The sequence below is a fragment of the Fundulus heteroclitus genome, chromosome 19, assembly GCF_011125445.2.
Source record: "Fundulus heteroclitus isolate FHET01 chromosome 19, MU-UCD_Fhet_4.1, whole genome shotgun sequence".
In the NCBI taxonomy this organism is placed as follows: domain Eukaryota; kingdom Metazoa; phylum Chordata; class Actinopteri; order Cyprinodontiformes; family Fundulidae; genus Fundulus; species Fundulus heteroclitus.
Genome location: NC_046379.1, coordinates 12,142,531 through 12,170,462, shown reverse-complemented (window position 1 = coordinate 12,170,462; position 27,932 = coordinate 12,142,531). Strand labels below are relative to the sequence as shown.

The 27,932-nt window shown below is 40.6% G+C and overlaps 1 protein-coding gene across 1 annotated transcript in view; it reads left to right on the top strand.

Moving 5' to 3' along the window:
* Window positions 1-639: 639 nt before the first annotated feature.
* eif2ak4 (eukaryotic translation initiation factor 2 alpha kinase 4) overlaps window positions 640-27,932 on the top strand; it is a 35,968-nt gene continuing 8,675 nt past the window's right edge. The window contains exons 1-32 of the mRNA XM_012880108.3: window positions 640-1,046; window positions 1,194-1,309; window positions 1,993-2,095; window positions 2,176-2,349; window positions 3,180-3,260; window positions 4,811-4,947; window positions 5,024-5,124; window positions 5,219-5,376; window positions 6,652-7,190; window positions 9,345-9,460; window positions 11,364-11,518; window positions 11,595-12,028; window positions 12,131-12,203; window positions 12,688-12,780; window positions 14,081-14,203; window positions 14,284-14,388; window positions 14,468-14,531; window positions 14,630-14,709; window positions 14,815-14,916; window positions 15,000-15,050; window positions 15,143-15,379; window positions 16,775-16,850; window positions 17,133-17,254; window positions 17,483-17,532; window positions 19,793-19,961; window positions 20,498-20,614; window positions 23,558-23,623; window positions 23,729-23,899; window positions 23,984-24,118; window positions 24,236-24,343; window positions 24,704-24,832; window positions 27,796-27,882. Coding sequence (XP_012735562.2) covers window positions 918-1,046; window positions 1,194-1,309; window positions 1,993-2,095; window positions 2,176-2,349; window positions 3,180-3,260; window positions 4,811-4,947; window positions 5,024-5,124; window positions 5,219-5,376; window positions 6,652-7,190; window positions 9,345-9,460; window positions 11,364-11,518; window positions 11,595-12,028; window positions 12,131-12,203; window positions 12,688-12,780; window positions 14,081-14,203; window positions 14,284-14,388; window positions 14,468-14,531; window positions 14,630-14,709; window positions 14,815-14,916; window positions 15,000-15,050; window positions 15,143-15,379; window positions 16,775-16,850; window positions 17,133-17,254; window positions 17,483-17,532; window positions 19,793-19,961; window positions 20,498-20,614; window positions 23,558-23,623; window positions 23,729-23,899; window positions 23,984-24,118; window positions 24,236-24,343; window positions 24,704-24,832; window positions 27,796-27,882 — 4,401 coding nt within the window. The 5' untranslated portion in view covers window positions 640-917. The remainder of the gene's footprint in view (window positions 1,047-1,193; window positions 1,310-1,992; window positions 2,096-2,175; window positions 2,350-3,179; window positions 3,261-4,810; window positions 4,948-5,023; window positions 5,125-5,218; window positions 5,377-6,651; window positions 7,191-9,344; window positions 9,461-11,363; window positions 11,519-11,594; window positions 12,029-12,130; window positions 12,204-12,687; window positions 12,781-14,080; window positions 14,204-14,283; window positions 14,389-14,467; window positions 14,532-14,629; window positions 14,710-14,814; window positions 14,917-14,999; window positions 15,051-15,142; window positions 15,380-16,774; window positions 16,851-17,132; window positions 17,255-17,482; window positions 17,533-19,792; window positions 19,962-20,497; window positions 20,615-23,557; window positions 23,624-23,728; window positions 23,900-23,983; window positions 24,119-24,235; window positions 24,344-24,703; window positions 24,833-27,795; window positions 27,883-27,932) is intronic.

Here is a 27,932-nt window from a genome sequence, read left to right as displayed (position 1 = left end):
CAGGACGAGAATGGAGTTTGAAAGGAATATTAGGTACAGAAGGGGAAAAAGAAGATAATTATAATGTTAGAAAAGCATTACTCATATACTTACATAATACTAAACTGAAAAATATAATTTAGTTTGTGGAGTGTTATGGGAGTTTTGGGTGGAATTCTAAGCAATAGAAACTGAGTTCCCATCTTTACTAAATGACGAGACGGTGGTATAATGTTCCAGCACTTTTATTGAGAAACAGAGCAGAGATTCACATAGTTGGTCTATTGTGCTCCTTGGAAAACAATTTTGTTACATACTCTTTTACAGTAGGTGGCGGTATGCACCTTGAACTTGTTTGCAATCAGCCAATAAGGAATAATTAACAACAACAACTACAATAATAATAATAATAATAATAATAATAATAATAATAATAATAATAATAATGCAGTGTAAAATACACTGCTCTCACTTGTTTGTGCTTGCCCTTGTTCAAAAACTAAAAAATAAAGTTTAAATGGTAATAATAATAATAATAATAATAATAATAATAATAATAATAATAATAATAATAATAATAATAATAATACACAAGAAGAAGAAGTAATCGTCGCCACTGATCGTCGCCCTCTAGAGGCCATTCTTGGGAACGCAACGTGGTGACGTTTCAGCTGCGACACGCAGCTCGCACAACAGCCATGCGCCAGCTCCGCCGTTGTTATGGTCGCTCGTCGACAGTTTTAAACTGCAGATTACATCGTAACTTCGCGTCTTAACACGCTGTGGGTGCAAAGCTCTAACGTTTGAGCTTACAGGGACTCGGAGAGCTGGAGAGCTTGCGGAGGGTGCGTCGGTAGCGTGGCAGCTCTTCCTCTCTCTGACGGCTGGAAGTGAGAGAGGACGGGGGGACTCTGCCATGTAGTTGCAGAGGCAGAAGAATGAGCGGTCAGCACACTCCTACAGATGGGACAGAGGACTACACAGTGCAGCAGGAAAACGAACTAGAAGCGCTCGCTTCTATCTTCGGAGATGATTTCCAGGATTTGCGAAACCAGGACCCTTGGAAGGTAACTGAGGATGTTGCCTGAGTCGCGCACTGTAGCTCACAGTTAGCACGGCGACGTCTAAAACTTAGCATTGAACTTCTTTTAAGTGTAACAAGCAGCAATAATACAGGCGCTCCAGCCGTGAGTCAATTGGGACTTGCTTTTCAGGTTAAAAGGCCGCCAGAGGTGCACCTCTGCCTGCGGCCCAACGGGCTCAACAACGGGGAGGAATGCTACGTGACCGTGGACCTGCTGGTGAAATGCCCTCCCACCTACCCGGACGTGTGAGTACAGATCTGAGCTGCTCTTCTGCTGCCAGGTGTTCAGCCACCGAGAGACCAGCTGCTCCGAGCAAAGCCTCAATGTTAGGATGAGAAATATCAGAAAAAAATGAATAAATCTGCTGTAAAACCAGAACACATGTTCAAATAATCTGGTCATCACCAATAAATTATGTGAAAACATCATAATTTTTTGGTGATGACCAGACTATTTTTTTTGTTTTTGTGATCGTTTAATGTAATTGCAGATTATGGATTGAAATTTAGTTTAGACACATTTAGAGGATGGCGTCGTACAGGTCTGACCTTCTGCATGCAGTTGCTGAATAGTTTTTAAAAAGGAATCACTCTGTTGTAAAACCTGAACAATGCTTGGTTGTTAAAATTGATCCAACTTCAGATGTAGTTTGTTTGATTAAAACAATACTAGTAATCATGAGCACAACCATTGCAAACAAACCTTACCTATGCGTTACAGATATCAGCAAAAACATAAACAGACCAATGTAGATTTTATCGTGTAGAATCAGGACAGAAACTGGGACGTCGTAGGCATTCAACAGGAAGCTTCACATGTGTCCGCTTGTGTTTATTGCCCAAAGAGTTACAAAGATCTACTGCGGAGGTTGAGTCTCACCTTTTAGCGACAATTCTATCAGTGACACTGTATCGTGGGGCACAAACAGGTCTCCGGAGCTGGAGCTAAAGAATGCCAAAGGTCTTTCAAACGAGAACCTCCAGAACCTGCAGAGCGAACTGACCAAGCTGGCAGCGGCACGACGCGGAGAGGTGAGGCCGCACTGATAAGTCCCACGTTTACATACGCAGCACCGATTTTTGGTCGGTAACTGGTTGTCTTGCGGTGCCAGGTGATGATTTACGAGCTGGCGGACCACATCCAGGGCTTCCTGAGCGAGCACAACAAGCCCCCGCCGCGGTCCTTTCACGAAGAGATGCTGAAGAACCAGAGGAGGCAGCAGGAGAAAAGGGCCCTGGAGGAGCAACAGAGGGTGGACCAGCAGCGCAAGCAGGAGGAGGAAATGGTGAGGAGAAGGGGAAAGCAGACATTCTCGCTCAGTTGGTAATATTTAATGTGGTTTTAAGCAGCTCGGCACCACAGAGACAGTCTCTTCCCCCAGGCGGTAACACTGATGAACACAACGATCACCTTACAGCCTGAGTAGTCGGCTACACTGCTGTGAAATAAAAATAACCATAATGTATCAGAACAGCCTCTGTTTCTTTTCTTCACATTTTACAAAATGATTACACATATGTACATGCTGCTGCTTATGTTGTTATAAATAATGTCTGTATTCTTGGAGCGCTGTAACCAATTCAATTCAGTTTTCTTTATATAGCGCCAATTCACAACACATGTCATCTCAAGGCACTTTCCAAAGTCAATTTTAATCAAATCGTACAGACAGATTGGTCAAAAAGTTTCCTCTCCAAGGAAACCCAGTAGATTGCATCAAGTCTTGACAAGCAGCATTCACTCCTCCTGAAAGAGCGTAGAGCCACAGGGACAGTCATCTGCATTGTCCATGGCTTTGCTGCAATCCCTCATACTCAACATGCATGAAGCGACAGTGGAGAGGAAAACTCCCCTTTAACAGGGAGGAGAACCTCCAGCAGAACCAGCACCAGCACCCCTCACGACCCCACAAGGGATAGATGTATTAGAAGATGGATGGATTCTTATTCTCAATAAGAGCCAGAAACTCTGTTTCAGATTTAAATAATTCATCATGATGCTCTTAATTTATTGACCAACCTACTTTTTTGATCAAACCGTTACAACTTAAAACTTGCCCTCTTTTACTGTATTTTCTATTTATTGTGTTGAGTGTTTTATCGTTTATCATTGTAGGAAAAAGAAATTATGGCTGTAATCCAAAGAAGAGAGGAGGAGAAGCGAGAGGAAAGGAGAAGAAAAGAAATGGCCAAACAGGTTTGTCCAAATGTGTGTGTGTGTGTGTGTGTATGTGTGCGCGTGTGTGTGTTACATACAAGTTGTAGCAGGGGCACAGATGTTCTGATTTGCAAATTGTGCCGCTTCAGTTTTTTGCTGTGACAGTTTATTTTGGATTATCGATCAGACTGATCAATTTTGTATTATTTTATTTCAAAGAGATGTATTAGCTCAGAAAATGTACTGCTTTGAGAGGCTATGTGAGAGCTCTATAATATTGCAAATAGCACTTAGATTTACATGATGGAGGGTGACAGATGTGCCTGAAGTCATTGTCTGTATGCATTAGCAATAAGTTTTGACCAGTTAGCGAGCTTAAGGTATGCAAATGTTTTAAAAAATAATGCTTTATGTCACACTATCCATGTTATCTAAAGTCCCTTTAATGAGCTGAAGAGACTTCAGTTTTCTGAACCTGTGTATAGAATAGAGTAATTTCCTTCACCCCACCTGCTGCTGCACGCTGGCTGAAAAAGGGCTTTTTACTTCTCTGCTGCTTGCCAAATAGACAAGAGTAACAGTTTGGTAATTTATTCCAGATATCAAAATGTGAACAATCATATGGAACGTAAATGAGCACCATTTTATCGAGCAAGCTACTGTATTATTAGCATTTCTGTTAAGCAGCAGACTGCACGCTAGCAGCCCGAGAGACTAGCCTACCTAATTATCCAATTAACATCAGCTGGTTATACTTGTTAGTCTACAAAAAGCAGAAAAGCAAGACATTTTATTATTCTCCTCAATGAGCACCTGCAAGCTACAAAAAAAATCTAAAAATGTTAAAGCAGCACCACGTAAGTTTTGACCCAAGCATTAGCTTAATTGAGATATATTAAATGATTTTTCAGATCAATCTACAGCACTTGGCGCATATGGATACTGGGCAGGCTGCTCTTCTGAAAAACTCCCCTATTTACCTTGAGTGGTGTGGATCCAGCTGTGAATGGGTCATGTCACCTAGAGCCCTGCTTTATGGCGGTCTGAGCTCCCCTTAAACATGAGAGCTAACCTTACATGCTTCTACTTTTCACGTCCTCGAGTCAACGTTTGTCATGGCCGTGGTTATTATTCCAAAATACAGTTAACATAGTTCACAAACCTGCATGTGAGCTCTTCACCTCGGTTAAAGTTCCTGCAGGTTTCATAATCAGACAATTGAGCCTGTTTTCTGTCCCGTCCTTCTCTTCCACAGCTCTCAGAGCTCCCCCTCCCTCTCCCTCTCCCTCTCCGTTTCAATAGGAGACTCTTGAGTATCATCTAGACGGGTAAATGTGCTCTAGTCTTTACAAGTAACTCAATGACTTCTCAATCTGCTGGTCCAAAGTGGTCTGCTATCAGATACCAAAACATGGAAGAGACACAATAATTTTGCAATAATGCAGTCCTGCCAGCTGCCTTCAGTGGTACTAAACCTGAAAATGACCGGTCTAGTGCCTCCTGGTGGCTAAAACTTACACATGGTGCTTTAAAGCCACTGCACACAACTGTCTTTCTTAACAGTATTTATTTATTTTTAATGATCACAGGAGCGTCTGGAGAGCATGGAGCAAACGTCATCCGTGTTTGGGAGTCCACCCAGCCCCTGTGGACTAACTGCTGAAGTGACGGAGGCCAAGAAAGCTGCTGCCACCCGTCGTCGTGCAACCTCTAATACACGCCACAGGTATACCACCTTCACAAATATTGCCCTATCCCTCCCCTTTACTGCAGTATTGCCTGGAGTTGTGTTTGTTTTTTAGGCGCGACACAGTAAATGAAGATAATCACCGTACGCAGGAGTGTCTTCACTTCAACAGCAGCGTCTTTGGAGAACTTGTTGTCCACAGGGGTAAAATTTTAGGTGAGACCTGCCGGAGTCAGTACAAGTGTTTTCTGCTATCTTCTGCATCTTGCCAGTATGGCAAAATGGCATCTGAATGTTTTTTTTCCGACAGGTCAGAGCGAGCGACTTGGCCGGAGTGTTTACTGCGGCTTTGAAGTGAACGCTGGAGAATTTTCTGTGATCTATGAGTGGTCGCTTCGTTGGAGCAAGAAGATGAGCAAATTGTTCACCAGCCAGGAGAAAGAAAAGATTGAGGGCTGTAAAAAGCAGGCAAGTAGATGGGCAGCTGTTGGCATTAAGAAATTTGGCATTTCAACAACGTATTTAGTGGAGAAGTCCCGATCAAGACTTGGTCCGAGATTCTGACCCGAGTCATTGAGATTAGACATTTACTTATACAGAGTCCTAATCCGACTGCGTTCATGTTTGTAAAATCAGAGCCATGCTTGTAAACGTAGCTCCCCACATTTCATCAGTATTTTTTGAGCTACATGAGTGCTGTGATTGTGTCCCTCTGAGCTCACGCACAGATTGTTCAGGAAGCTTCAGACAGACCAAAATAAATTTTGTCCCAACCAAAGGATCTGCAGAACACGGGGCTCCTGTGCTGTCTGGAAAAGGCTCGCATTTCATTTCAGTATTTCCCAGCTCTTGTTAAATATGACAAAATACAGTAAAGTATTAAACACATTTCAATTTTAACACATTATTCCCTATCCCAATTGTTGAAATGTCTATTACTTTGTTCTTTCACTTATTGTGTCTTTATCCTTTTTCTAATCCTTCAGGCCCCATTCTTCAGGACCCCTTTCCTCCCTTACTTCTGTCCATCTTCCCTGTTGTCTTTGATTTTTTTCCCCTTTATTTTCCTGTATCCTTATGTATACTTATTCTTGTCTTTCAGTCTTCTTTAGTTTTTGTCAGTCTTTCTTTCTTTGTTTCCGCATGGCTTTGTTTTAGTTATTTTTTTTAATGTTTCATGTTTTTATTTGCATCTTACTGTTTTTTTGTTTATTTCTGTCTCTTTCTCTCTTTCTTTCTCTCTTTCTTTCTTTCTTTCTTTCTTTGTCTGTCTGTCTTTCTTTCTTTCTTTTTTTACCTTTTTTGTTTCTTTCTGTCTGCCTGTCTGTCTGTCTTGTGTCCTTCCAACAGTCATTCTTCCCTTCTCTTGTAATTTGACAAGAAAATAATAATAAATAATCATCTTTATTGTCATGGCAATGTACATTCCAATGAAATTTGTTTTCTGCATATAACCCATCCCTCAGAGAGCAGTGGTCTGCTACTGTGTTGTGCTCGGGGAGCACTCTGGGGCTAAGGGTCTTGCTCATGGGCCCAGAGTGGCAGTCTGTGGGACTCAAACCAGGAACCTTGCAGTCTCTCCAGAATGCAAGCACCCTGCTCCCCATCCCCTAACCCACCACTCTCCCTAAATGTGGAATGATCAATGAAAGTGTGTAGGAACCCCGCTGGTCCCACTTGGGTTAACTTGGTTAAAAAAACTATTAAGCAGAAGCTGATTTTTCTTTGTTAATTTGCTTCTAGATTCATGCGGCAGAGAATGAGTTCAACTCCCTCCTGCGCCTAGATCACCCAAACTTGGTGCGCTATACGGCGCTGAGCTCCTCTGAAAAGGAGGACTGCATCATGGTGAATCTATTGGTGGAGCACATCCCTGGGATCAACCTGAACCAAAGCCTGACTACCCAGACCCCAGTCCCTCTGGATAAACTCTGCCACTACACAGCCCAGCTTCTGGCCGCCCTCAACTACCTTCACTCCAACTCTGTGGTCCACAAACAGCTGGGGGCCTCCAGCGTGCTGGTAGACTCCGAGGGGAACATTAGGCTGACTGACTACAGCTTATCAAAACGGTTTGCCGATATCTGCAAAGAAGACATCTTTGAACAAGCCCGGGTCCGTTTTTCTGAGGGCACAGCAATGCCAACAAAAACCGGGAAGAAGGGGGATGTGTGGAACCTTGGACTAATGCTGCTGGCTCTGAGTCAGGGCAAAGAAGTGAAGGAGTATCCAGTTACTGTACCAAGCAGCCTGCCTGCTGACTTTCAGGATTTCCTCCACAAGTATGTATCAATAAGCACCACTTTCACACACAAGTATTTTACCATTTTTCTGTTAAACTCTCAACGTATTAATTGTAAAACGCACTTCCTGTCTAAAAAAGTCACCTCATGCATTTAACACAACAGGTGGGTAAGAGCCTCCCATTGGAGAATGCATTGGATGAATGTCTCAGTTTGCAACAAGTCATTGAAGCTTCAGTGAGGAGCTTCTCGTTAAACAACCACATCGGACGATGCATCCTTTGAAAAAGATGTTAATCTGTTTCAGAAGGGTCAAAGTATTAGCATGCTTCATGTTTCAGATCTGTTCTTCTTCACCACATCTGATTCAAATAAAAGCATTGCCTCCTCAGCCTGCCATCAAGTGCCGTAGTAACCTGTTAATCGCCCTTCATTAAAGTCCGGTGTTTGATAGGGGGAAACACCTTAAGCATCCAGGATAGTGAGTGCTGAGGACCTGTAATGGATACAGATTTTGCTGAAACTATTAACCTTCTATTAAGGACTGTCCAACACATATTAAGAACTGATTAGATAGGGGGAACCACCATCTCCCCAGAAGGAAGGTGGTCGGGGAAAAAGTCTTGAATGGTTGTGGTTAGAGATCACATAAACATTTGGTGAAATCAAATCATGAATAAAAACAACAGCAGAACTCACAGCTACTGTATGTCCAGTAGGGAAAAGCAAAAAGAGCTTTTCCACATGCATAATTTGCAGGTAACTTAAAAATGGTTGGGACTAAACAGATGTCCAGCCTTAAAAAAAAAACAGACCGGTGAGACAAACTGGGGCAAAAAGACTTCAGTGGGGGTGTAGTTGGTCAGGTCCAGGTTCAGCAATGTTGTATACCCAAATAATAATGGTGCGTTCCATTTGGCCTCGGTAGTCGGAATTCTCGACCTCCGATGTCGGAAATGTCAATTTGAACGGCCCCTAAATTTGGTAATATGAGTCGGAAAGTCTGTGCAAAAGGCTTTAATTCAAGATTGAGTAAACATTGAGTAAAACGTCATACTTTGACAGTTTTTAGCATCTCTCTATTATTTATGTAACATTTAGTCAGTTGTACAGGTGCTACAGTTCATGGTTCACCCGCAGATGTTTCAGCTTTTGTTTATTTGCATGAAATCCCGCCCAGAACAGCGATATTGTCATTATTGTTTTAACAACAATAGCCGTAGTGGCTAAAACGGCAATAAAGGCTCGCCACCTACTGTTGTTTAACGTTTCATGTTCAGATGAACAGTTCAGCTCGGCTTTAAAAAAGACAAAGATTTTGCAATAAAATATGACTTTAAACTGCATTCTGAGGCTCAGGTTGGCTGTATTTTTACGTTTAACGATGGCTTTTGTGCGAGCGTCCAGGTTTTTTCCTGCGGTCTGACAAGAAGGAAACTGGAACTCAAAAAGGCGGAGACGACATAATCTGCGACTCGTTAGTTCCGACCTCCGAGGCAAAAGAAACGCACCGTAAGGTCAGCTGACTGCCTGAATGTACTGAATGACCCGGTTACTCCATCATCACTTTCATCCTCCCTCTTGGCATGGGCATATTCCAAGATGGCCGCTTTGTGTAAGGATCATGAGATATCGTTCTCACACATGGATTGACCACAACAGAGTCCACACATTAACCTTTTTGAGAATCTTGGGATAGCTTTGGGAATCTTTGGGATGCGCCAGAGAGGAATTTGTGCCGGTTTCCAACCCTCCGGGGGAAAATATATGTTCTGGCACGGCAGGACCTTATCAAAACAGTGCCATGGTGAATGCGGGCTGTAATTGAAGCCAAAGGCTGTCCAACAAAATATTAGATTCACTTATTTTTGGTACGGCAGTGTATATTTAAATGATGACTATTGTTCTTGGTATGCAAGTAATAAAACAATCTTACCCTAAAGATAATATTGTCACACAGAGTACAGTTACAGATCTAGCAGCAGCTGATGTTAAATGGTCGCCGATTTAATTCACTCAGCACTGAAATTTAAGACTGTTTGACCAGCTGATTATCAACCTGACTTAATCTAACCTAATTTAGGTAAGCTAGATACCAATAATTCATTAAACTATTCATTCATTTTAAGTCAATTTTATTTGATTACCTTTTTTCATTAAAATGCAATAATGGCCACTGTCTTTTGGCTTTAGATGCATCTGCCTGAATGATGCTGACCGCTGGACAACTCAGCAGCTTTTGGACCACTCTTTCCTCAAGCCCCCTTCACCCAAAAACCTACCTCAGTACCAGGACACCAGCCCAGAAGGTGAGTTGGACTAAAATAGCAAAAAAGCACAAGAGTAAGTTTAATTTTAACCAAAACAGCCTGTCTAGGCATTCTTCAGTGAAAATTAAACCGCCTCAGTGTGGAAACCTTTCTGCTCTCTAAGTTTGATCGGGGCCTGTAATACAACTGTGACGCGTCAGAGCATGGACATGCTAAAATAGGTTAATTTCAGGCTTCAGATGTTATTTTTTTCCCCCAAACAATTTTATGCTAGGAATATGCATCCTCCAGGTTATTGCACCGACCTATCTGAATATATCACATATTAGGCAGATTGTGGCTAAATAACTGTTTTCCTTTTTTTCTTTGCTTTTTTTCAAACGGCTCAAAATAAAGAACAGCGCGTGTCACAAGATGTTTTTATTTTTTTTGAAGATCCATTCAGTTCATTCATTGTGTGTGAGAGCGAGCAGTTGGTGTTACACAGTTAAGCAGGAGTTTTAATCTTAAAATGGTGGCAAAGAAATTACTTAGATTAGCATTTATCACAAATAACAGGATTAACATGGTTGGCATTGATAACTGTAAACAGCGGTTTCTGAGAGTATTAGAGCATAATTCCTAAAGTCATGATATTCCATGGCAGACAGAGTTGGAACAGCTTTACTGCAGTAGGTTAATGTCTCTCGTTATGTGTTGACTGATTGGCTGCCTGAATGAACAGCTGACATGCTTTCATAGAAAATAATACCGTTTCTTTTCTATAAACTTCTTCAGCCTTTCCTGGGAAAAGGTGGAGTGCTCCCTCCAGGTTCAGGGCCAGACTTTGCCTCAAGCGGCAGAGTTGAAGTAACCTGACAACAGCCAGCTGCATGTATCGCTCCGCCTAGCTCGATACATGCATCTGGCTGTTGTCAGGTTAGAGTTGAAGTGCCTTAATGGTTTGTTCACTAGGGATGGTAGATTGGAGCGCTAGATGGGTAGATGAGCTGAGGCTTGGGGGATAAAACAAAGCTCTTAATTTACCAGTCTATGTTTCAGCTTCAGACAATGGTCTTGAGATGTAGACCATTACCACGGAACAAGACCTTGGATATAAGCAACTAAAATCAGCTTCTTTTGTAGGCTGGCTGGAACCAGCCTCAAATATAAGGTGAGGGGCTTTGTCAGAGGCAAACTCCACAACGTTATAAGGACTAAGTTGAGGTTGTTGAGGCATTTGAGCGCCTTCCTCTGGAGCTAGTATGGAGATGTTCTTCTTGCAGCAGATCCTGGGATAGACCCAGATTATGCTGGAAGGAATATATACTGCTCCAAAAAATAAAGGGAACATTTAAGCAACACAATGTAACTCCAAGTGTTCCCTTTATTTTTTTGAGTATATATCTGGCCTGGGAGCTGGAGAGTGCCACTGAGGAGGAGGCTTGGGTCTCCTTTCTCGACAAAATGGATGGATGGATTTGTGCATCCTCTGAATACATGGTCAAACATCTCCCTGCACTGAAAAAGAGACTTTGGCTCCATAAGAATGTGCACACCAAAGAGTTTTAATGCTAGCACAACCTGTTAGCGCTCATATATTCTGTATTGGTCTGAATAAAGAATCGATTGAAAATAACCCGATTGTCGACATCAGCTGAGTCTTTAATGCATCTCTGTTTCAGACTGTTGACAGGACTACTACATGTCTCTTTGATTGACTTTCCTTTTATAAATTCACTTCCAAAATATATTCAGTGATGTTATAAATATATTGCCTACGTATTCAACTAAATGTAGGTTTTATTGTGGTGTTGTGTTCTCCTTTTTCTCAAATAAATTTTTTTTAGGTGTTCACAATGTAGTTTATTTTCTCTGAAAAGAGACAAAAGAAGTAAACGAAAAGTTCGATTTAGAGCTTTTGATGATTGTTGCTTTTGATGATTATTTCAACTTTTTCCAGATCTGGCAGTTGACTTTGGGTCGACCGTTGTCCCCCGCAGTCACATCCTCGATGCTCCGTTCAGCTCAGGAATGCAGAGGCAGTTTTCTCGCTACTTTGATGAGTTTGAGGAACTGCAACTTCTGGGGAAAGGAGCCTTTGGGGCAGTAATTAAGGTAAACTTCACCTTTTTTGTCCAAATTAAACTTTAGGGAGCTTCAATGCCATTTAAATTGCTTTTTCAATGCACAGGTTCAAAACAAGTTGGATGGTTGTTACTATGCTGTGAAGCGAATCCAGGTCAATCCAGCCAGTAAGCAGTTCAGGCGGATCAAAGGGGAGGTGACGCTGCTGTCCCGCCTGAACCATGAGAACATCGTCCGCTATTACAACGCTTGGATCGAGCGGCACGAGTTGCCCTCCACAGGAGTGCTGAGCAACAGCGACAGCTCGGAGCCTAATAGCACGCCCGAAAAACATCCGCAGCGCTGCGATCAGCCTCGGCGCCTCAACGAGCTCGGCCTGCCCGACAACGTGGAGGACCTCGCTCCGCCCCCGGCTCTGTCGAGCTCTGTGGAGTGGTCCACGTCCATCGAGAAGTCCTCCAGCGCCAAGTGCAGCGGACAGCAGTCCAGTGATGAGGACGAAGATGATTATGACGACGATGTCTTCGGTGCTTCGTTTTTGTAAGTTTTTAAAATTGGTTTCCATTTCTTTTGTGCAAAATTTTGACACATTCCAAATGTTTTTTTTTTTTTTTTGTTGTAGTAATTATTTATTTTCTCCAGGCCGTCTGATAGCGATTCGAGGAGCGACATCATATTTGACAACGAAGGTGACAGCACAGACGAGATGTCACAGGTTTAAACATTTTTCATTTATTCATCTTTGTAGCAATGTAAACAAGTTTTATTAAATAGTTTCATTTAGTTCTTATGTTATATTAACTAGTTGATTTTTAGATATTGTGTTAATTGTGTAAAAGCCCAACAAGGGTGGAGAGTTTAGCGGTAGCTAAAAAATGGCCTCTCAGTTGATTTCTGTATGTGGAAGAGTGAAATTAAATAAATGGTAAATCAACTAAACTCATGTAATGCTTATCTATTCAGAAAGACCAGCCATAGCGCTTTTACACTAGAGCCACATTCATCCAGCCACACTCTCAAATGCTCATTCAATGCCAGATCAGATTGAAAGCTGGATTCAAACCCACAACTTTCCGACTGCTAGATGAATACTGCTCCCACTTAGCCACAGTTGCCTCAATTTACACTGAGGCAACTCAATTACATTTTTGCATTGGTAATTTGAGTCTGGAGCCATTATTATGTCTATTTATTTCCAGATTGAGCCAAGGAAAAGGCCGGCAACAACCGACACACCTGAGAGCTCAGACTCTGATCGTCATCTTTCTATAGCGCACTACTTGTACATACAGGTAAGACTCTCGCTTCCTAATTCCTTTTCCTACCAAAACGCTTGACTTTCTTCTGATTGATGTTTGGTGTAAAGAAAAATTCAAGGTACCTCGTTTAAAAGCCTTTGAACATTCATAGAATAATTAAACATTGCGGTTAGGGCTCATATCGAGTCATAGCACTGAACAGCATTGCCTAATGACTTCAGGTGTGATAGGGATCTGAACAAATTATCAACAACGATACTAATGCTGACAAAGATCAGAAAGAGAGCTCACACTTTGAAGTCTGCACCTGCTACGTGTACGTTTTTTATTATTAGATTTCAAAATGCTTTTGGAATAGTTTACTCCTACACATTGATCAGATCTACTTTTACCATATAACCCATCCAGATCCCCTGATCTTCTGAAAGAAGGTCTTTTGATAATAAGAAAAAAGGCCCATGGTGAGGAGTCGTTTCCTTATACAGCCTGTTCTTAGAACCTTGTTCCTGAGGCAAACAAAGACTAAAAGCTGTATGTAAAATGTATGTTTGTATGGCTTTTAGCTGAATAGAAGCATTTTGGATTATTTACTCTCAAGTTCTAACCTTGTCTGTAGTTTTAATGCACTTCCAACTTGACTTTGAATTAATTTGAAATGATTACATTATTTAATAATAATATTTGTACTAATCTTGGATACTTATATTGCAGTTACCTGTTGCTATTTTAATTCCTCTATTATTTGGGCTTTTAGCCATAGCAATCATATTGCGGTTTCAGAATCTATGCTTTTATAATAATGATCATTATTATTAGAGCAGCAGTAAATATTAGCTTAATTTGAGATATAGTAAATTATTTTTTTTAGGTCAATATAGTCATGGGTCATGTCACCCAGAGCGCCACTCAAGGTCAGATGACCCATTCTAGGTCAGACTGCTGTCACAACAAAACAAATAAGACACTTACTGGATCAGATATGTTTTTGGTTGTTTGATAACCGATTTAATCTAAAGGTGTGAATGTGGTCTTGTCAGTATCTCCACGACTTCACAATCTGCTTGTCCAAAGTGGTCTGGAATGAAATTCCAAAAACATGAAGGGAGAGACAGTCTAATTTTGCCACAGTGGTGTGTTGCCATTGGCCTTGAGGGCCACTAAACCTGGAAGTTACAGGTCTAGCGCCCCTAGTGGCTAAAGGTTATACGTCGCTGCTTTAACAGAATGCCGTTCTTTAGTTCTGCTGTTGTTTTATCTGTGAAGCACATTGTGTTGGCATCTGTGTATTAATTTAGAAATGAAGATTGATTGATCGATTGATTGTGGCCCACAGATGGAATACTGTGAAAAGAGCACTTTAAGAGACACAATAGATCAAAGCCTGTACCTGGACAGGAGTCGATTATGGAGGTTGTTCAGGGAGATCCTGGATGGTCTTGCTTACATCCACGAGCAGGTTTGACACTATCTAAATGCACTATAGCATAAATATTACATAGAAATGTTCTGTCATTTAGGACCTTTGATCTCTTTTAGGGCATGATTCACAGGGACTTGAAGCCTGTGAACATCTTCCTGGATTCCCAGGACCATGTGAAAATCGGAGACTTTGGCCTGGCAACAGATCATCCTGCTAATGTGGTATGCAGTTAAGACTCGCCTGACCCAAGGTGTGAAAACTTTGACATGGTTTGATCTCCTAAAAAATGTTTTCAAACAGGCAGCAGGGAAATTTGAACTGGAGGATAGTGGTTCCGCTGTGATGACCAAACCCGACCCTTCAGGTGCAGTTTTGAAACACTAAATAATTGAAACACTGATAGCTGAATAGGTTGGTTCCAGTCCCTGACAACTGCACTTGGTGTTGCATCACTGCCTTTAGGCAACATGACAGGAATGGTTGGAACAGCCCTTTATGTCAGTCCAGAGGTCCAAGGAAACACCAAAGCCACATATAACCAGGTAAAGAAAAAATCGAAATTCACTTCTCTGACCAAAACCAGAATAGTTCAATCGTGTTTTGTTTCTCTTCCATCTTAATGTCTACTTGAATATTTTTTGCCACAGAAAGTTGACCTGTTTAGTCTGGGCATCATACTCTTTGAGATGTCCTACAGGCCGTTTGCCACCGGTGCAGAGCGCATCTCCGTTCTGAGCCAGCTACGGATGGTACGTCGGGAGAAGCAATTTGAGCTAAATGCTTTTATCCAAACCTGACTTCTAATTCACTTCTACCCCTTCAAACACTATAGGAGTCGATTTCCTTCCCAGGAGACTTTCCTGAGCACGAGCAAGGAACACAGGTGAGAACTGCTTCACAAAACGTGATACGATTCTCTGTCCTGCATACGTTGAAGTTGCATTCCAATAGTTTGGTACCATTCTCCATTGCTAGAGGAAGGTAATAGAGTGGCTGCTGAAGCACGACCCGGCCCTTCGGCCCACCGCCCAGGAGTTGCTGAAGAGCGAACTGCTGCCGCCGCCTCAGATGGAGGAGTCAGAGCTGCATGAAGTGTTGCAGCACACCATGGCTAATATCAACGGCAAGGCTTATCGCACCATGGTCGGGCAGTTGTTTTCCCAAAACACCTCACCAGTCATGGATTATGCTTATGACATGGACATGCACAAGGTACTACATATACTTACTGCAATAATGATCAATGAAGTCATTATATTTCAGATGTCAGGCATGCAAATTCTGCATGCCATTTACAGCATAACAATTAACTACTTAAAAATCAATCCGTCCAAGATCACTTGCCTGCTGCTGGATTTGTAAGTCTGACCGGTCCGGCGTAAATTCCCTTATCTGCTATTTTCCTACAGCGAAATCCTTAATGAAATGATTATGTATGTTAATAAATGTTGAAATGCTGAATGTTCTTTCGCTGTGGCCATTCTCTTTGATCTTGTTATTTCAGCTGCGTGTCTAACATGCCAGGGTGTGACTTTGGTTGACAGGTTTGATGAATTAATCAGATTGAATCAAGAATGACACAAAAGCCCTGATTGGCCTGGTGTGCAGAGAATCTTTTAGAACAAATTAGAGACCAGCATGAAGTCATGTGGAAGCCAAACGTTTCAAAGCATACGCACACACTCCTGTGTTAGGCGTCCCACACCATTTAGAAAAATGACGTGCACAAAGAAAATACTTCAAATAAACCCAAAATTATATTGGAGTGGTAAAAAAATCAAAATCCAAGGACATTTTATGGGAGAACACATGTGATAATTACTTACAAATATGTTGGGGCGAGGCCCAGGTTCCCCCTATTGATATTGGTTTGCTTTTCAAAAGTATCCTCTATCCTGTAAAATCAGCAGCTCAATTTCACTTAAACTGCCATAAATGATCTGAGACCTGGTATGGAATTGGATCCTGTTCTACATATCTCCAAACTGATCACATTCAAAATGGTGATAAACCCTTTTCTTCTGCGGTCGTGAATGTTTAATGAACAAAGGGCAAACTGTTGTAGAGCGTGCCAGGGATACTGCAGCCAACCTTATAAAATAGGTCACCAGTCCAACACTGTGCCAACAGAATGAAATGTTTTCACGATCAAGTTCAGCCAGTTACGTCTAATGACGCCTTCAGTCGGTGGCAGGCATTGAATGGCTACAGCGAGGAACACATCTTGATTTCAAAAATCCCTTTCTTGTAAATAAATTATTTTTAAAGTAAAAAAAATGGAGGATTTGAAGTAAATTGTTGGAAATTTGACCTAAATAACCAAAAATCTATCCAAGGACAAAATTTTCTCAGTTTTCTTTATATCAAATTGTAACATTGTGGCAAGAAAGGAAGGCAGGTTGAATCTTGATGTACAAATACAAAGTCATTGTAAGCCAGGCTAATCATCTGAAATTTAAAGACTAGAGCAAATTTCCCCTTTTCTACCTGTAGATGTCACTGCAGACTTACAGATTTTCTCTGCTCCCTCACTTTGTTCCTATCCTGTCCAACATACACGCTGAAGCGACCCCTGTAGCAGACGGTGTTTGCTTTCTCTCTCTTCAGGGCAGCTTCAACTTCAACAGTGCCAAATTGCAGCAGCATGTTTACGAAAGCATCACCAGAATCTTCAAGAAGCACGGTGAGAAAACCAAGCCCCGTTTAACATGTGTTCGTGTGAACACGAGTCGGTCTTTGCTCTCCAGCTTGCACCCCCTGACCTGCTGTTAGTCTGGATTGAAGACCCCAACATCTGGTCCGGTGTGAGGCGGCGAAACAATGGGCTCACTGTCAGGCAGCACGGATTCTCTGCCTGTGTTTGTGTTACTTTTCATCCCTCGAGCTGTTCTTATCTGCTTGCATGCATCAGCTCCCTTCGGGTTTGGGTTTTCTCTTATACATGTGATATGCAATGCGCCCTCAGGTGCGGTACGTCTTCATACGCCGCTGCTCCTCCCCAGAAACAGGAAGTTGTATGATGGCTGCGAGCTGGCCTGCTTCATGGACCACAGTGGAATGCTGGTCACGTTGCCCTACGACCTTCGTGTAAGTCCTGCAAACATACCACACATGTGTGCAGCAGTCCATGCTTGCAGACTAATTGTGCCACCTTTTGCATCAAATGCAAATGGTCACAGTTTAAGGCGGCAATCAGCAGCTGCCTCAGGAAACCCTTGAGGGCTAAATGGTTGATTGATTGCAGATATGCATGCTCTGGCTTTACTGTCATCGCCACTCCTCAGTCTCACACCTCTTTTTTTCCCCCCCCAACAGATGGCATTTGCAAGATTTGTTGCCCGCAACAATATAACGCAGCTGAAGAGGTAAAGTTGGTAAATGGGTTTTGACGGCAAGCACTTTTTGATATTGTTAAAACAATCAAGGTTAAAAAAAAGTAAAGTTGCGAGACCTCATAATTCTATTAATGTTAAACATGCATGTAAATGTGATTTCTACTCATAAAAACAGAAGAAAAAAAATCAAACATTAATTATTTGCCACAACCGGAAAATGTAGCTCCTTTTCGTTAAATTTGAATTATGTGCAGCAGTTTGAGGTGGGATCATTGGGGAACATTGAACAGAACAGTTAGACGTTATCGGTCAACACTGTGACACACCTTAAAGGTACATAGCTTTTTTTATATGCTTAAAAATGCCAAAAACCGCCTCATCATGATAAAATAATAATATAACACCAAGCCTACATCCTGATAATGTTTTGATGGTCCTTTTTGTGGATGAATATAGCCCCAGCGCCAGGCGCGATTAACAGTATTGCAGAACTATCATAATGCCGGTTTGCTTAATTAATGCTTAATTAATAAATCAAAATGAAATGATGCTGGACCAAGCCTGACCCACTGTAATACCTCACAGTAAAGCGGCAGCTCGGCGTGATCGAAGACCAACCATTATTAATTAAATGAAACGATGTAACAGCAACTTTAAGAGCTTCATATCAGAACATTTCCTCACGTCCGTCAAACACCAACGTTCATACTGTATTCCCAGCGACATTCCAGTCTTTTCCCTCTTGGAATCATACTTTTTTTGCGTTTTTTCCACTATAAATTGGGACATTGTTTCACCTGGAGATGCTTATAGCTGTTATATACCTTGTTCTTTCCCTGCAGCGCATGCACAGTACGTACTTCCATTAAAATTTTAAATAAATACAAAAGTCTTTTATTTACTAAGAAATTGAGCAAAAACAAAGCATAAAACACCAAAAATAGCAACTAATACACCAGCAGGACATGATAATACTTCATAAAAACTTTGTATGCAACCAGAGTGAGCTACTGATGTATGAATAAAAAGTAACGTGGCTTTGCACCATAACTGAATCACTGGGCGGTTTAAGGACATACAGGTTTATCTCAATTAAATATGATATTATTTAAGTATTTCAATTAAATCATTTAAACTTATATAGATTAATTACACACAGACCACCCATCCATCCATCCATCCATTTTCTTACTCGCTTTATCCCTCATGGAGTCGCGAGGGGTGCTGGTGCCTATCTCTAGCATTTCAATGGGCGAGAGGCGGAGTACACCCTGGACAGGTCGCCAGTCTGTCGCAGGGCACACACACAGACTAATATGTGTCACATTTCTTCTTTTCTTAAATATGATAATTATGGCTTAGAGCTAATGAAAACCTAGAAATTAGCTTCTCAGAAAATTTTGATATGGCATAAGACCAACAGCAAATGGATTTTTAATACAGCAGTATCTGCACATAATACTTAGTTGGGCCTTCATTTGCAATAATTACTGCATAACTGTACTGAAGGCATAAAATTATTACCTTAGTCCTTTTAAAGCTTGCCAAGTTTTGTAATGAGACTTGATTTTGATAATTGCTCAGTTTTAAATTTTGGTATGTTGCCTCTGGTCTTGCTTTGATTTATTACAGGCTCTAAATAATTTCATTTTGTGTTAAAAAAAAAAAAAAAAAACAAGCAAAAAAAGATAAAAAAATCCCACTACAGGTACGTTTGCTTGGAGAGGGTTATTCACTGTACTTTGGGTTAAGATGCGTCACTAAAGACAGCCAGAGGTTGGAATCTGCTAGTTTTGCCTTGCACAGGTTTGATCAGTGATCTGCCACGATCAAACACTGAAATTTCAGAGTTTCATTGTTCCCCCACTGCTTTCGGTCTATGAATGGATCCGGTACTTGGACACATTTTTCTATGTTTATAGACATCACTGAAGAATCTTTTATTGTCACCATGTTTTACCATGGTGAAATTGTTTATAGACATATGCATTGACGTGTTATCTTGTTATTCATTCATTTTTATTTGGATTCAAAACTCCTACCTCTATCAAATTATCTGCACCTATATTTTCAATTTTCTCTGTGGGGAAAACCAGAAATTGGTATTGGCCAGGAAAGGCCTGATTGGTGCAGCTATAATTGCGACTGTAGGGTTGGCTGTTGAAGTTTAACATTGATTTTACTTACTCAAGCATGTATGGTGTTAAGGATAGATATATTAGCAAGACTGATTAGAGACTGATTTCTCCTCTGGATTGGAAGCAAATTTACTTTCTTTATTTCTGTCCAGGTACTGCATTGAACGTGTTTTCCGACCCAGAAAGCTGGACCGTGCACACCCGAGGGAGCTTCTGGAGTGCACGTTTGACATCATCACGCCTGTCACCAACAGCCTGCTCCCTGACGCAGAGACCATTTACACCCTGTCTGAAATAGTCCAGGAGTTTCCTGCTCTTCAGGTTACTTTCCCCATCTACTGCTTGCATTTCTTTCATCCGGTCACCTCTGCCGCCTGAACGTTTAGTTTATGCGCTGTTCTGTCATTGCCGTTTGTCCTCGGCTCAGCTTCAACTTTTGTTTTTTTCCTCCTCACCTCCCACTCACATTCCTATCATACCAAAACGTGTGTAAGCGTGACTGATTTACATTGTATTTATTGTTTCTGTTGTAAATCTGCTATGCGTAGCTTTGTCCCCTTCCTGCCCTCCCTTCCAGTGCAGTCCCATTTCCTGTCGGCCTCCATCGCTGCGCTGCGTCAGTCTCCAGCCGCAGCTCTATTTCCACACCTTATAAACTCAGACAGTTTCATGTCTAGCCTCTATTACATCCCTCATGCATCCTGTTTCTGATCCTCCACACTGTCCCGGTCTTTGTGCGAAAGCTTTAAAGAATGCATGCCGCCGGACACAGTAGTTATTATTGACCGAGGTGCTCATTGCGTGAAGGCTGGCTGTAATTGTGTCTGAGAGGGTTAAAGGTGTGTTTGCGTTTGCAGGAGAGGAATTATAACATCTATCTGAACCACACCAGCTTGCTGAAGGCCATCCTGCTCCACAGCGGCGTCCCAGAGGACAAGCTGAGCCAGGCGTCCAGCATACTCTGCGATGCTATGGTTAGTCCAGCTTAAATCACATGTGGGGTCTCCTCTTTCGAACAGTCATTGTAAAAACTGTTCAATGAGCTCAATTTTAAACTGTCATCATTTATGTAATGAAAAATAAATCAAAATGTAAAAGCATCTTGTGGAAAAACAGGGTGTCAATAAAACGCCCTTCATGAAATTATAATGAGAAACCCCCCGAAACAGAGGATTTTTAAAATGTTATTTTTTCTAGTTAATAATCTTGGCATTGTGATAAAGCCTTGTCCAATTATTTTAGATTTCTAACATTCTTAAGTGAGAAAAAAAATCCCAAGTCATACCCATTTAAGGCAACCTGTTCTTGTAGAAGGGTGACCCGACGTTCCCTACAACACTGGTTCCCAACCTTGGTCCTCAGGCACCCCTGTCCTGCATGTTTTATGCATCCTCTTGCTGCCACACACCTGGCTTAAATGAACAATGATGATTAGGAGGCTTCTGCAGCACTTGATGACACGCAGAGGAGGTCATGCAGTCATTTGAATCAGATGAGCTGGAACAGAGACGCATCTAAAACATGCAGGATAAGGGTCCCTGAGGACCAGGGTTGGGAACCACTGCCCTACAAAGTCAGATCTGTGCAATGCTCAGGATACAGTGCCTTGCAAAGGTGTTTAGAACATGGTGTCTCTCTTTCTTTGCCTTTTGTCACATTAGAACCACAAACACCACTGTATAATTATTAGATTTTATTTGTTACTTTTTGTTTGTCTAACCTAACAGTTTTTAAATAAAAAGTTTTTTTCAAATACATTTGACCAATAAAATCCTTAAAAACGTGGCATGGGTTTGTGTTCCCTCCCCTGAGTCAGTGTAGTTGATCCACCTTTAAAAGCAAATGCAGCAGTCTATTCAGAGGCAAGCTCTCTACCGAACTGAGATGCCGCTATGTAGCCCTAAGAGAGCTGTGCATAAACAAACTGCAACAAACCCAAGTTAACTAAAGCAGTTATGCAAAGAAGCACAAACTCCTACACAAAAACTGCTTCTAATTCTAATAAATTCTGCTATGTTACACGAATAATGGCATCTTGTATTTTCTGTTTGTTTGAGCATATATTGAGACATTTTTTACATCTGATCAGATTTTTTTAATGCTAATGTGCAAAATAATTAAACCAATAAAGTTTTTTTGTGATTTAATGTGGTAGGCCTTCAAACATTTTTGATCTTGCCAAATATTATAACAGTAACTTTATTGCCTCTCCTGGCCACGTTTGCTGAAGAATGAAAAGCTGACCAGAGGTGAGGTGGGGTACGTCCCTACCGGCGTTGCATATAGAGATGCTGACATTTTCCCCCAAATATTTCTAGCTCAAGTCAGATTGAATGAAGAGCATTTATAAACAACATTTTTTAAGTCTTGGTGAATATTGTCTGACGTCTCCATCGGTTATCTGCCCACGCGGGTGGCCTTGCGGTCTTGAACCGTACAGACAGCACTATGATGGCGGTCGCATTTAATAGTAGTATGATCGGCCATCTTAAAAAAAAAATCAGATTTTAAGCATAAAATCGGAATTGCGCATCAAGACCTGCAGTGTGAATGTAGCCTTAGTCTCGTCTGAATAGAGCACATTCTGCAGGTGTGCTGTGTCTCCTACATCGTTTTTGCGACACCAGAGGACGTCCAAAGGCAATCTGCTCACCACTGTTCCATAAAGGACAGATTTATGTTGTGCAGGACTAATTGTTAGCTGTGGATCACTGCAGCTCCTCTATAGCTACCTTGGGCTTTCCTGCAGCTGGTTGCTTGTCTGATTAATTCTCTCCTTGCCTGGACTGTCATTTTAGATGGACAGCTATGATAATGGGCTGAACCGGGGACACTTAATGCGATTGATTATGTTGTAGAACCTGACCCTGCTCTAAATCTCCACAACTTTATCCCAGACTTGTCTGATGAATTTCTTGGTTTCCATGATGCTGTTTCTTCACTAATGTTCTCTAACAAACCTCCAAAGCCTTTGCAGAACAGCTGGGTTGATGCTGAGAGTTACACAGAGGTGATTCTATGTACTAATGAGGTGACTTCAGAAGGCAACGGGTTGTTTTTTTTTTTTTTTTTTTAGCAGGATCAAAGTTAAAGGGTTGAAATGTCAGATTTTTATTTTTACATGTATTCGAAAACTATGCAAATATGTCCTTGCACTTCACAGTTATAAGCTGCTTTGTTCTGGTCTTTCACAAATGTAATAAAAAAAAACAACTTGTGAAACGATTTAAGTTGTAGTTTTAAGGTAATGCATCGAGGGGAAAAAAAAAACACAACTAAACTGTAGACTATTGGACCCAGTTTGCATGTTAAAGTTTCATGACAGTATAATAGAAAAAAAGCCGGATCAAATATGGCCTTTTTTAAAAGGAATTACATGAAGATAAAGAAGAAAAGGTGACATTTACAAAGTTGCAACTTAAGAAACCCTGAAACGAACTGTATTTTAGCAGTCGGACATGAAAGTGGAGGGCTGATGATATGAGCTTGACCTGAAGCGAATCTAACTGTACGGAAAGTGTTGCTCTTGTCTATTCGGAGGCAAGCTCTCTACCGGACTGAGATGCCGCTGTGTAGCCCTAAAAGAGCTGTGCATAAACAAACTGCAACAAACCCCAGTTAACTAAAGCAATTATGTAAAGAAGCACAAACTCCTACACAAAAACTGCTTCTAATTCTAATAAATTCTGCTATGTTGCACAAATAATAGCATCTTGTAAAAAAAATTCTGTTTATTTGAGGATATATTGACTTAATCTTTTTTTACATCTGATCAGATTTTTTTACGCTAATGTGCAAAATAATTAAACATATAAAGTTTTTTTTGTGATTTAATGTGGTAGGCCTTCAAACATTTCCGATCTTGGCAAAGATTATAACAGTAACTTTATTGCCTCTCTTGGCCACGTTTGCTGCAGAATGAAAAGCTGACCAGAGGTGAGGTGGAGGCAAAGTTCTGCAACTTTTCCCTTTCAACCAATAGCGTAAGTTTATACTTGGTGCATTGACATATGTTCAGCTTTACATGGGCAAAAGTTTTTGCACGTCCAGACAACCCAAAAAAAACCTTGTTTGCATTGTGTTTTCAGCTGCAAACACTGTACAAGTACATAGAGCAGAAGGGCAGTCTGCAGGAGCTGGCACCGCTGCTGACGTCGCTCACCAAGCAGAAGACGGCCGTCACTCAGCTGGCCAAGCTGGGCTTGAAGGACCTGGAGGAGGTCACCGTCCTCCTGAGGAGACTGGGTGTTAAACTGAGGGTGATTCTGAATTTTAAAGGAGCAAAAAACATGAATACTTGTTTTTGTTTTTTTGTTTTTTATGAATGTTTTTCTACCTTGTAGGTTGTGGTGAATTTAGGTTTGGTGTACAAGGTGCAACATCACTCTGGAGTCATCTTCCAGTTCGTGGCTTTTATCAAGAAACGCAAGCGAACTGTGCCAGATGTCATAGCTGCTGGAGGACGCTATGATCACTTAGTAGGTTTTATAGTCATCCACTGGCATTTCAGATCTTAAAAAAAAAAATAAATCCATTTATGAGTCAGTGTTATTGATTCGTCCCACTTTTTCTTGGTCATTTTTTTGTGTGCTTAGATCCTGGAATTTCGAGGACCAGCTTCCACTGTGCCGGTGCCCAACGCGGTGGGTGCAAGCATTGCTCTGGACAAAGTCTATACTGCCATGGCCAATATGGAGGAGCCAGTAAGAGAGACAGACACGCATATACACACGGAAATCTGACATTCCTAATTATTATAATGGAGGAGCAGCAGTCAGAGCTTCATAGTTAATGACACCTTTTTGCAGTCGCCGGCCGCCATGGTGCCACTTTTAGAAACGCGTTAATAACTATGATCAGCGAACGTCTTCACTCCTGGGAGTTATTTTAAGAGGCCCAGCAATTTATATATATTTAATTCACACAGGAAGCTATCAAAAGTGACTCATTTTTTTTATCTTCATGTTTTTTAAACACTAATAGTAAGCATTTCTAATATATATATATATAATATATTTTCTCTATTTTAAGCTATAATTAATCAAATTTGTTCCTTGTTTTAGCCAACGGTGAGTTCCTGCGACGCTCTGGTGGTCCCAGTGGGAAACTCTTCACTGTCCAAAGCCATCAGTGTTGTCCAGAAGCTGTGGAGCACTGGCGTTTCCGCAGACATCGCCTACGACGTCTCACAGGTTAGCAGGTTTACTATGTTTCTGTAAGAAAAACACACAAGCACATTTTAACGAAAAAGGATGATGTATCAAACAAACTTGTTCTGGGTGCACCACTTGAGTTGTAGCCTTTTTCATTAAGAGTTTGTGGAATAGTTATAGGTCAGTTCACCTGCAGTAATAGGAAATTAAATATTCTTGACATTTTCCACTAAAAGGAGTCAGTTTCAAACTCCCGTCATGTTTTAAGGATGGGATACAATTAGCCTCGCAAATACTTATTTCACCACACATACAATCATGACAAAATAAAAATGTATGACAATTTTTCTCTAATGACAAGCTTACCTTGCTAACAGGGCCAAACCATGATACCAACATTGTCTCAAAGATGTGATAAGATTGAAAAAAATATATATTTTTTCTTTGAGTAGTCATTGCACATTTAAATATCATAGACTTTTTTTTTGCATAAATGGGCAGAATCGTTACACCATAATGAAGTTTTCTTTGCCAACCACCCAGATTATGATACTACCACCATGTTTCAAAGATGTTATGAAATTGACATCCTGAAAAACAATATTTTTTTTATTTTATCAAACATAAAGTGATTGCAAACTTTCTGTGCCAACAGGCCACAGCTATGACACTACCAGCATGTTTCTGAATGTAGTCAGGCTAAAAAGAAGAATCATGTTCTGTAAATTCTTGAGATTGATGAAATGCATTAATTGTGCAGCCTTTCGTGGGTTTTAAAATTATTTGAATAACACCTACAGTTCTACAGCGTATTAAACTAGGAAAAAATAACAGTGAAAAAAATAAGCACACTCTTAAAAGTCTAGATGCATATAAAATATAGAAAATTATTTTTGGCCATGATTGTGCAAATATAGGAGCTTTATGGTGCTTTGTTCTTTTTATTGTTGGTATTGCTTAATATGTCCATCACATGCAATGCAGACCAAAGATTTGATACTATTGTCTGAAAAGTGTTTCACTTTACAACCAAATAGCTCAGCGGTTCAACCGAATACCACATGGGCGTAAAATACTTTCATAGGCGGCCAGACTTTTGCAGGATATAATACCCCTGCAATCCTTCTCCCCATATCCTGTCGGTCTCTCTGCTGCACCAATCCAATAAAAGCAAAAATGCTGAGAAAAAGACAAAGAAAGAGAAATACATGTGAAGAAGAACTTGGGTAATGAAAGTGAAGGTGCTATTTAAATGGACAAGTAAAGACCCAGAAATTTTGGAGCCATTAAAGCAAAATCTGAAATAAAAGCTACTTTCTTTTCTGTTCACTCCTATAACTTTGTCTTTGAATCTCTGAAAATATTTAATGATTACACAACTAAAACTTTATGCATATTCAACTGTTGATTTTTTATTTATTTTTTGGTGTGTTTCTGATTAAACAAAATTAGTTTCCTGAAATGCAGTAACCTATTCCTGCCTATAGAGGACAGGACCTGACTTCCAAGAGCAAGTTGTTCCTTTTTTTTTCCTTTCCTGCAGATTTATGGTGACATTTGTCAAAAAAAATAGGCACACTCTTTTGACACAGAGTGGATAAATGATCTGACTGACCATTCAGGTGTTTTATCAGATCCACTTTTAGGAAATTATCCTGTTGAGTTCTGGTTTGGCCTCAGGCTGAGATCAGTTGCTTTTAAAGTGAAGGTGTTTATCAGGAGGGCGAGCAGCTCTGGTGCCATGCTTCTGTCACAATCTTTGGCATGCCAGCCTCCACCCAGCATTTTAATCCTTCCTCTGTTTTTTCCTTCTCTACTCGATATAACCTATTGTTGTATAAACTTTCCAGCAGGGCATTAAATATGTGCTTTAATCACTTTCATTGTCCTTACGGGTGCTGCGGGAGTCTTCGAGTGCCATTAGGAAAATTTGAGTCTAGCTAAAAACAATTACATTCCAGATTCTAGTGGGTTATTTTGAATATTAATGCACCAGAAAAAAAAGTTTTAGAAATTGTTATAGACTGTTCTAAATCCCTTCTTGCCACACTTTTGTTGATACGGTTCACATCGTTCCACATTAAAAGAGAGAATCCACAGCTTTTGTTTCTCATCGGATGATGGTTTCACTCTTCATTTTCCTAATATGGCAAACCCTCCAAAATGGTGTCAGCTAAGGCACCTCAGGCAATAGCTGACATCTGACATAATTCGGTCAGAGAGAAAGTTGTGAGAAAAGAGGAAGCATAAAAATCTCACCATATTTATCATTGAAACGTTCATTTCAGTAAGAAACTAAGATTTTTTTACACAGAGATTTGTGTATTTTAAAGAATTTATATCTATTAATTTTGATGATTATGGCGTATAGCTAACACCCCCCCCTTTTTTTTTTCTTTTTAGAAAATGAAATCTAACAATCTTTTTTTAAAAAATAAATTAATATCAGCCAACTAAAAAGTGTGTCCACGAACAGTACAGTGTACTCCATACAATTCTGGGGATTCTTCTGCAGGAATTAACACATTAATGTTGTGCTGCATGGAGTTGATCAGCCTTGGACACAGTTTTCTATATGAAAAATCCTTTTTCATTTGCTGTATCATCTAAAATTACCAGTGATAAAAAGTTTATTTATCACTCTGTGTAATTGGTTTATATGAGTGTTCATTTTTTTTTTATGAAAATACCTTCAGTAAAAATGAATAGTGATGATATTCTAATTTGTCGAGACACACCTGTTAAAGAAATAGAGCTTTTTCTACACAGTTGGAAGTTACTTGGGATGAAATAAATACAGATTCTCATCGCCATGGTTAGTTAAAGTGCCTGAATGCACTTTTGGTCTTGCATCCCAGCCTACAGCCCAGTCCACCGGTGCCAAATAAACATCAAATATACACAAACTCACTATTGAAAGATATTTTTCTTAATCGGGAATGACATATTAATTTTAAAGTGGTTGAAAATGTATATATTTTTGTCACTTTTTGCATGTTCAGTCTCAGGAGACACTATTCGAGCACTGCAGACTGGCTGGCATTACATGCATGGCGCTGGTTTCTGACAAAGACGGAAGCTACGTGAAGGTAAACCAGCAAATTGCTCAGTTTTGCCTTGAGAATAAATGTGAGGGGCT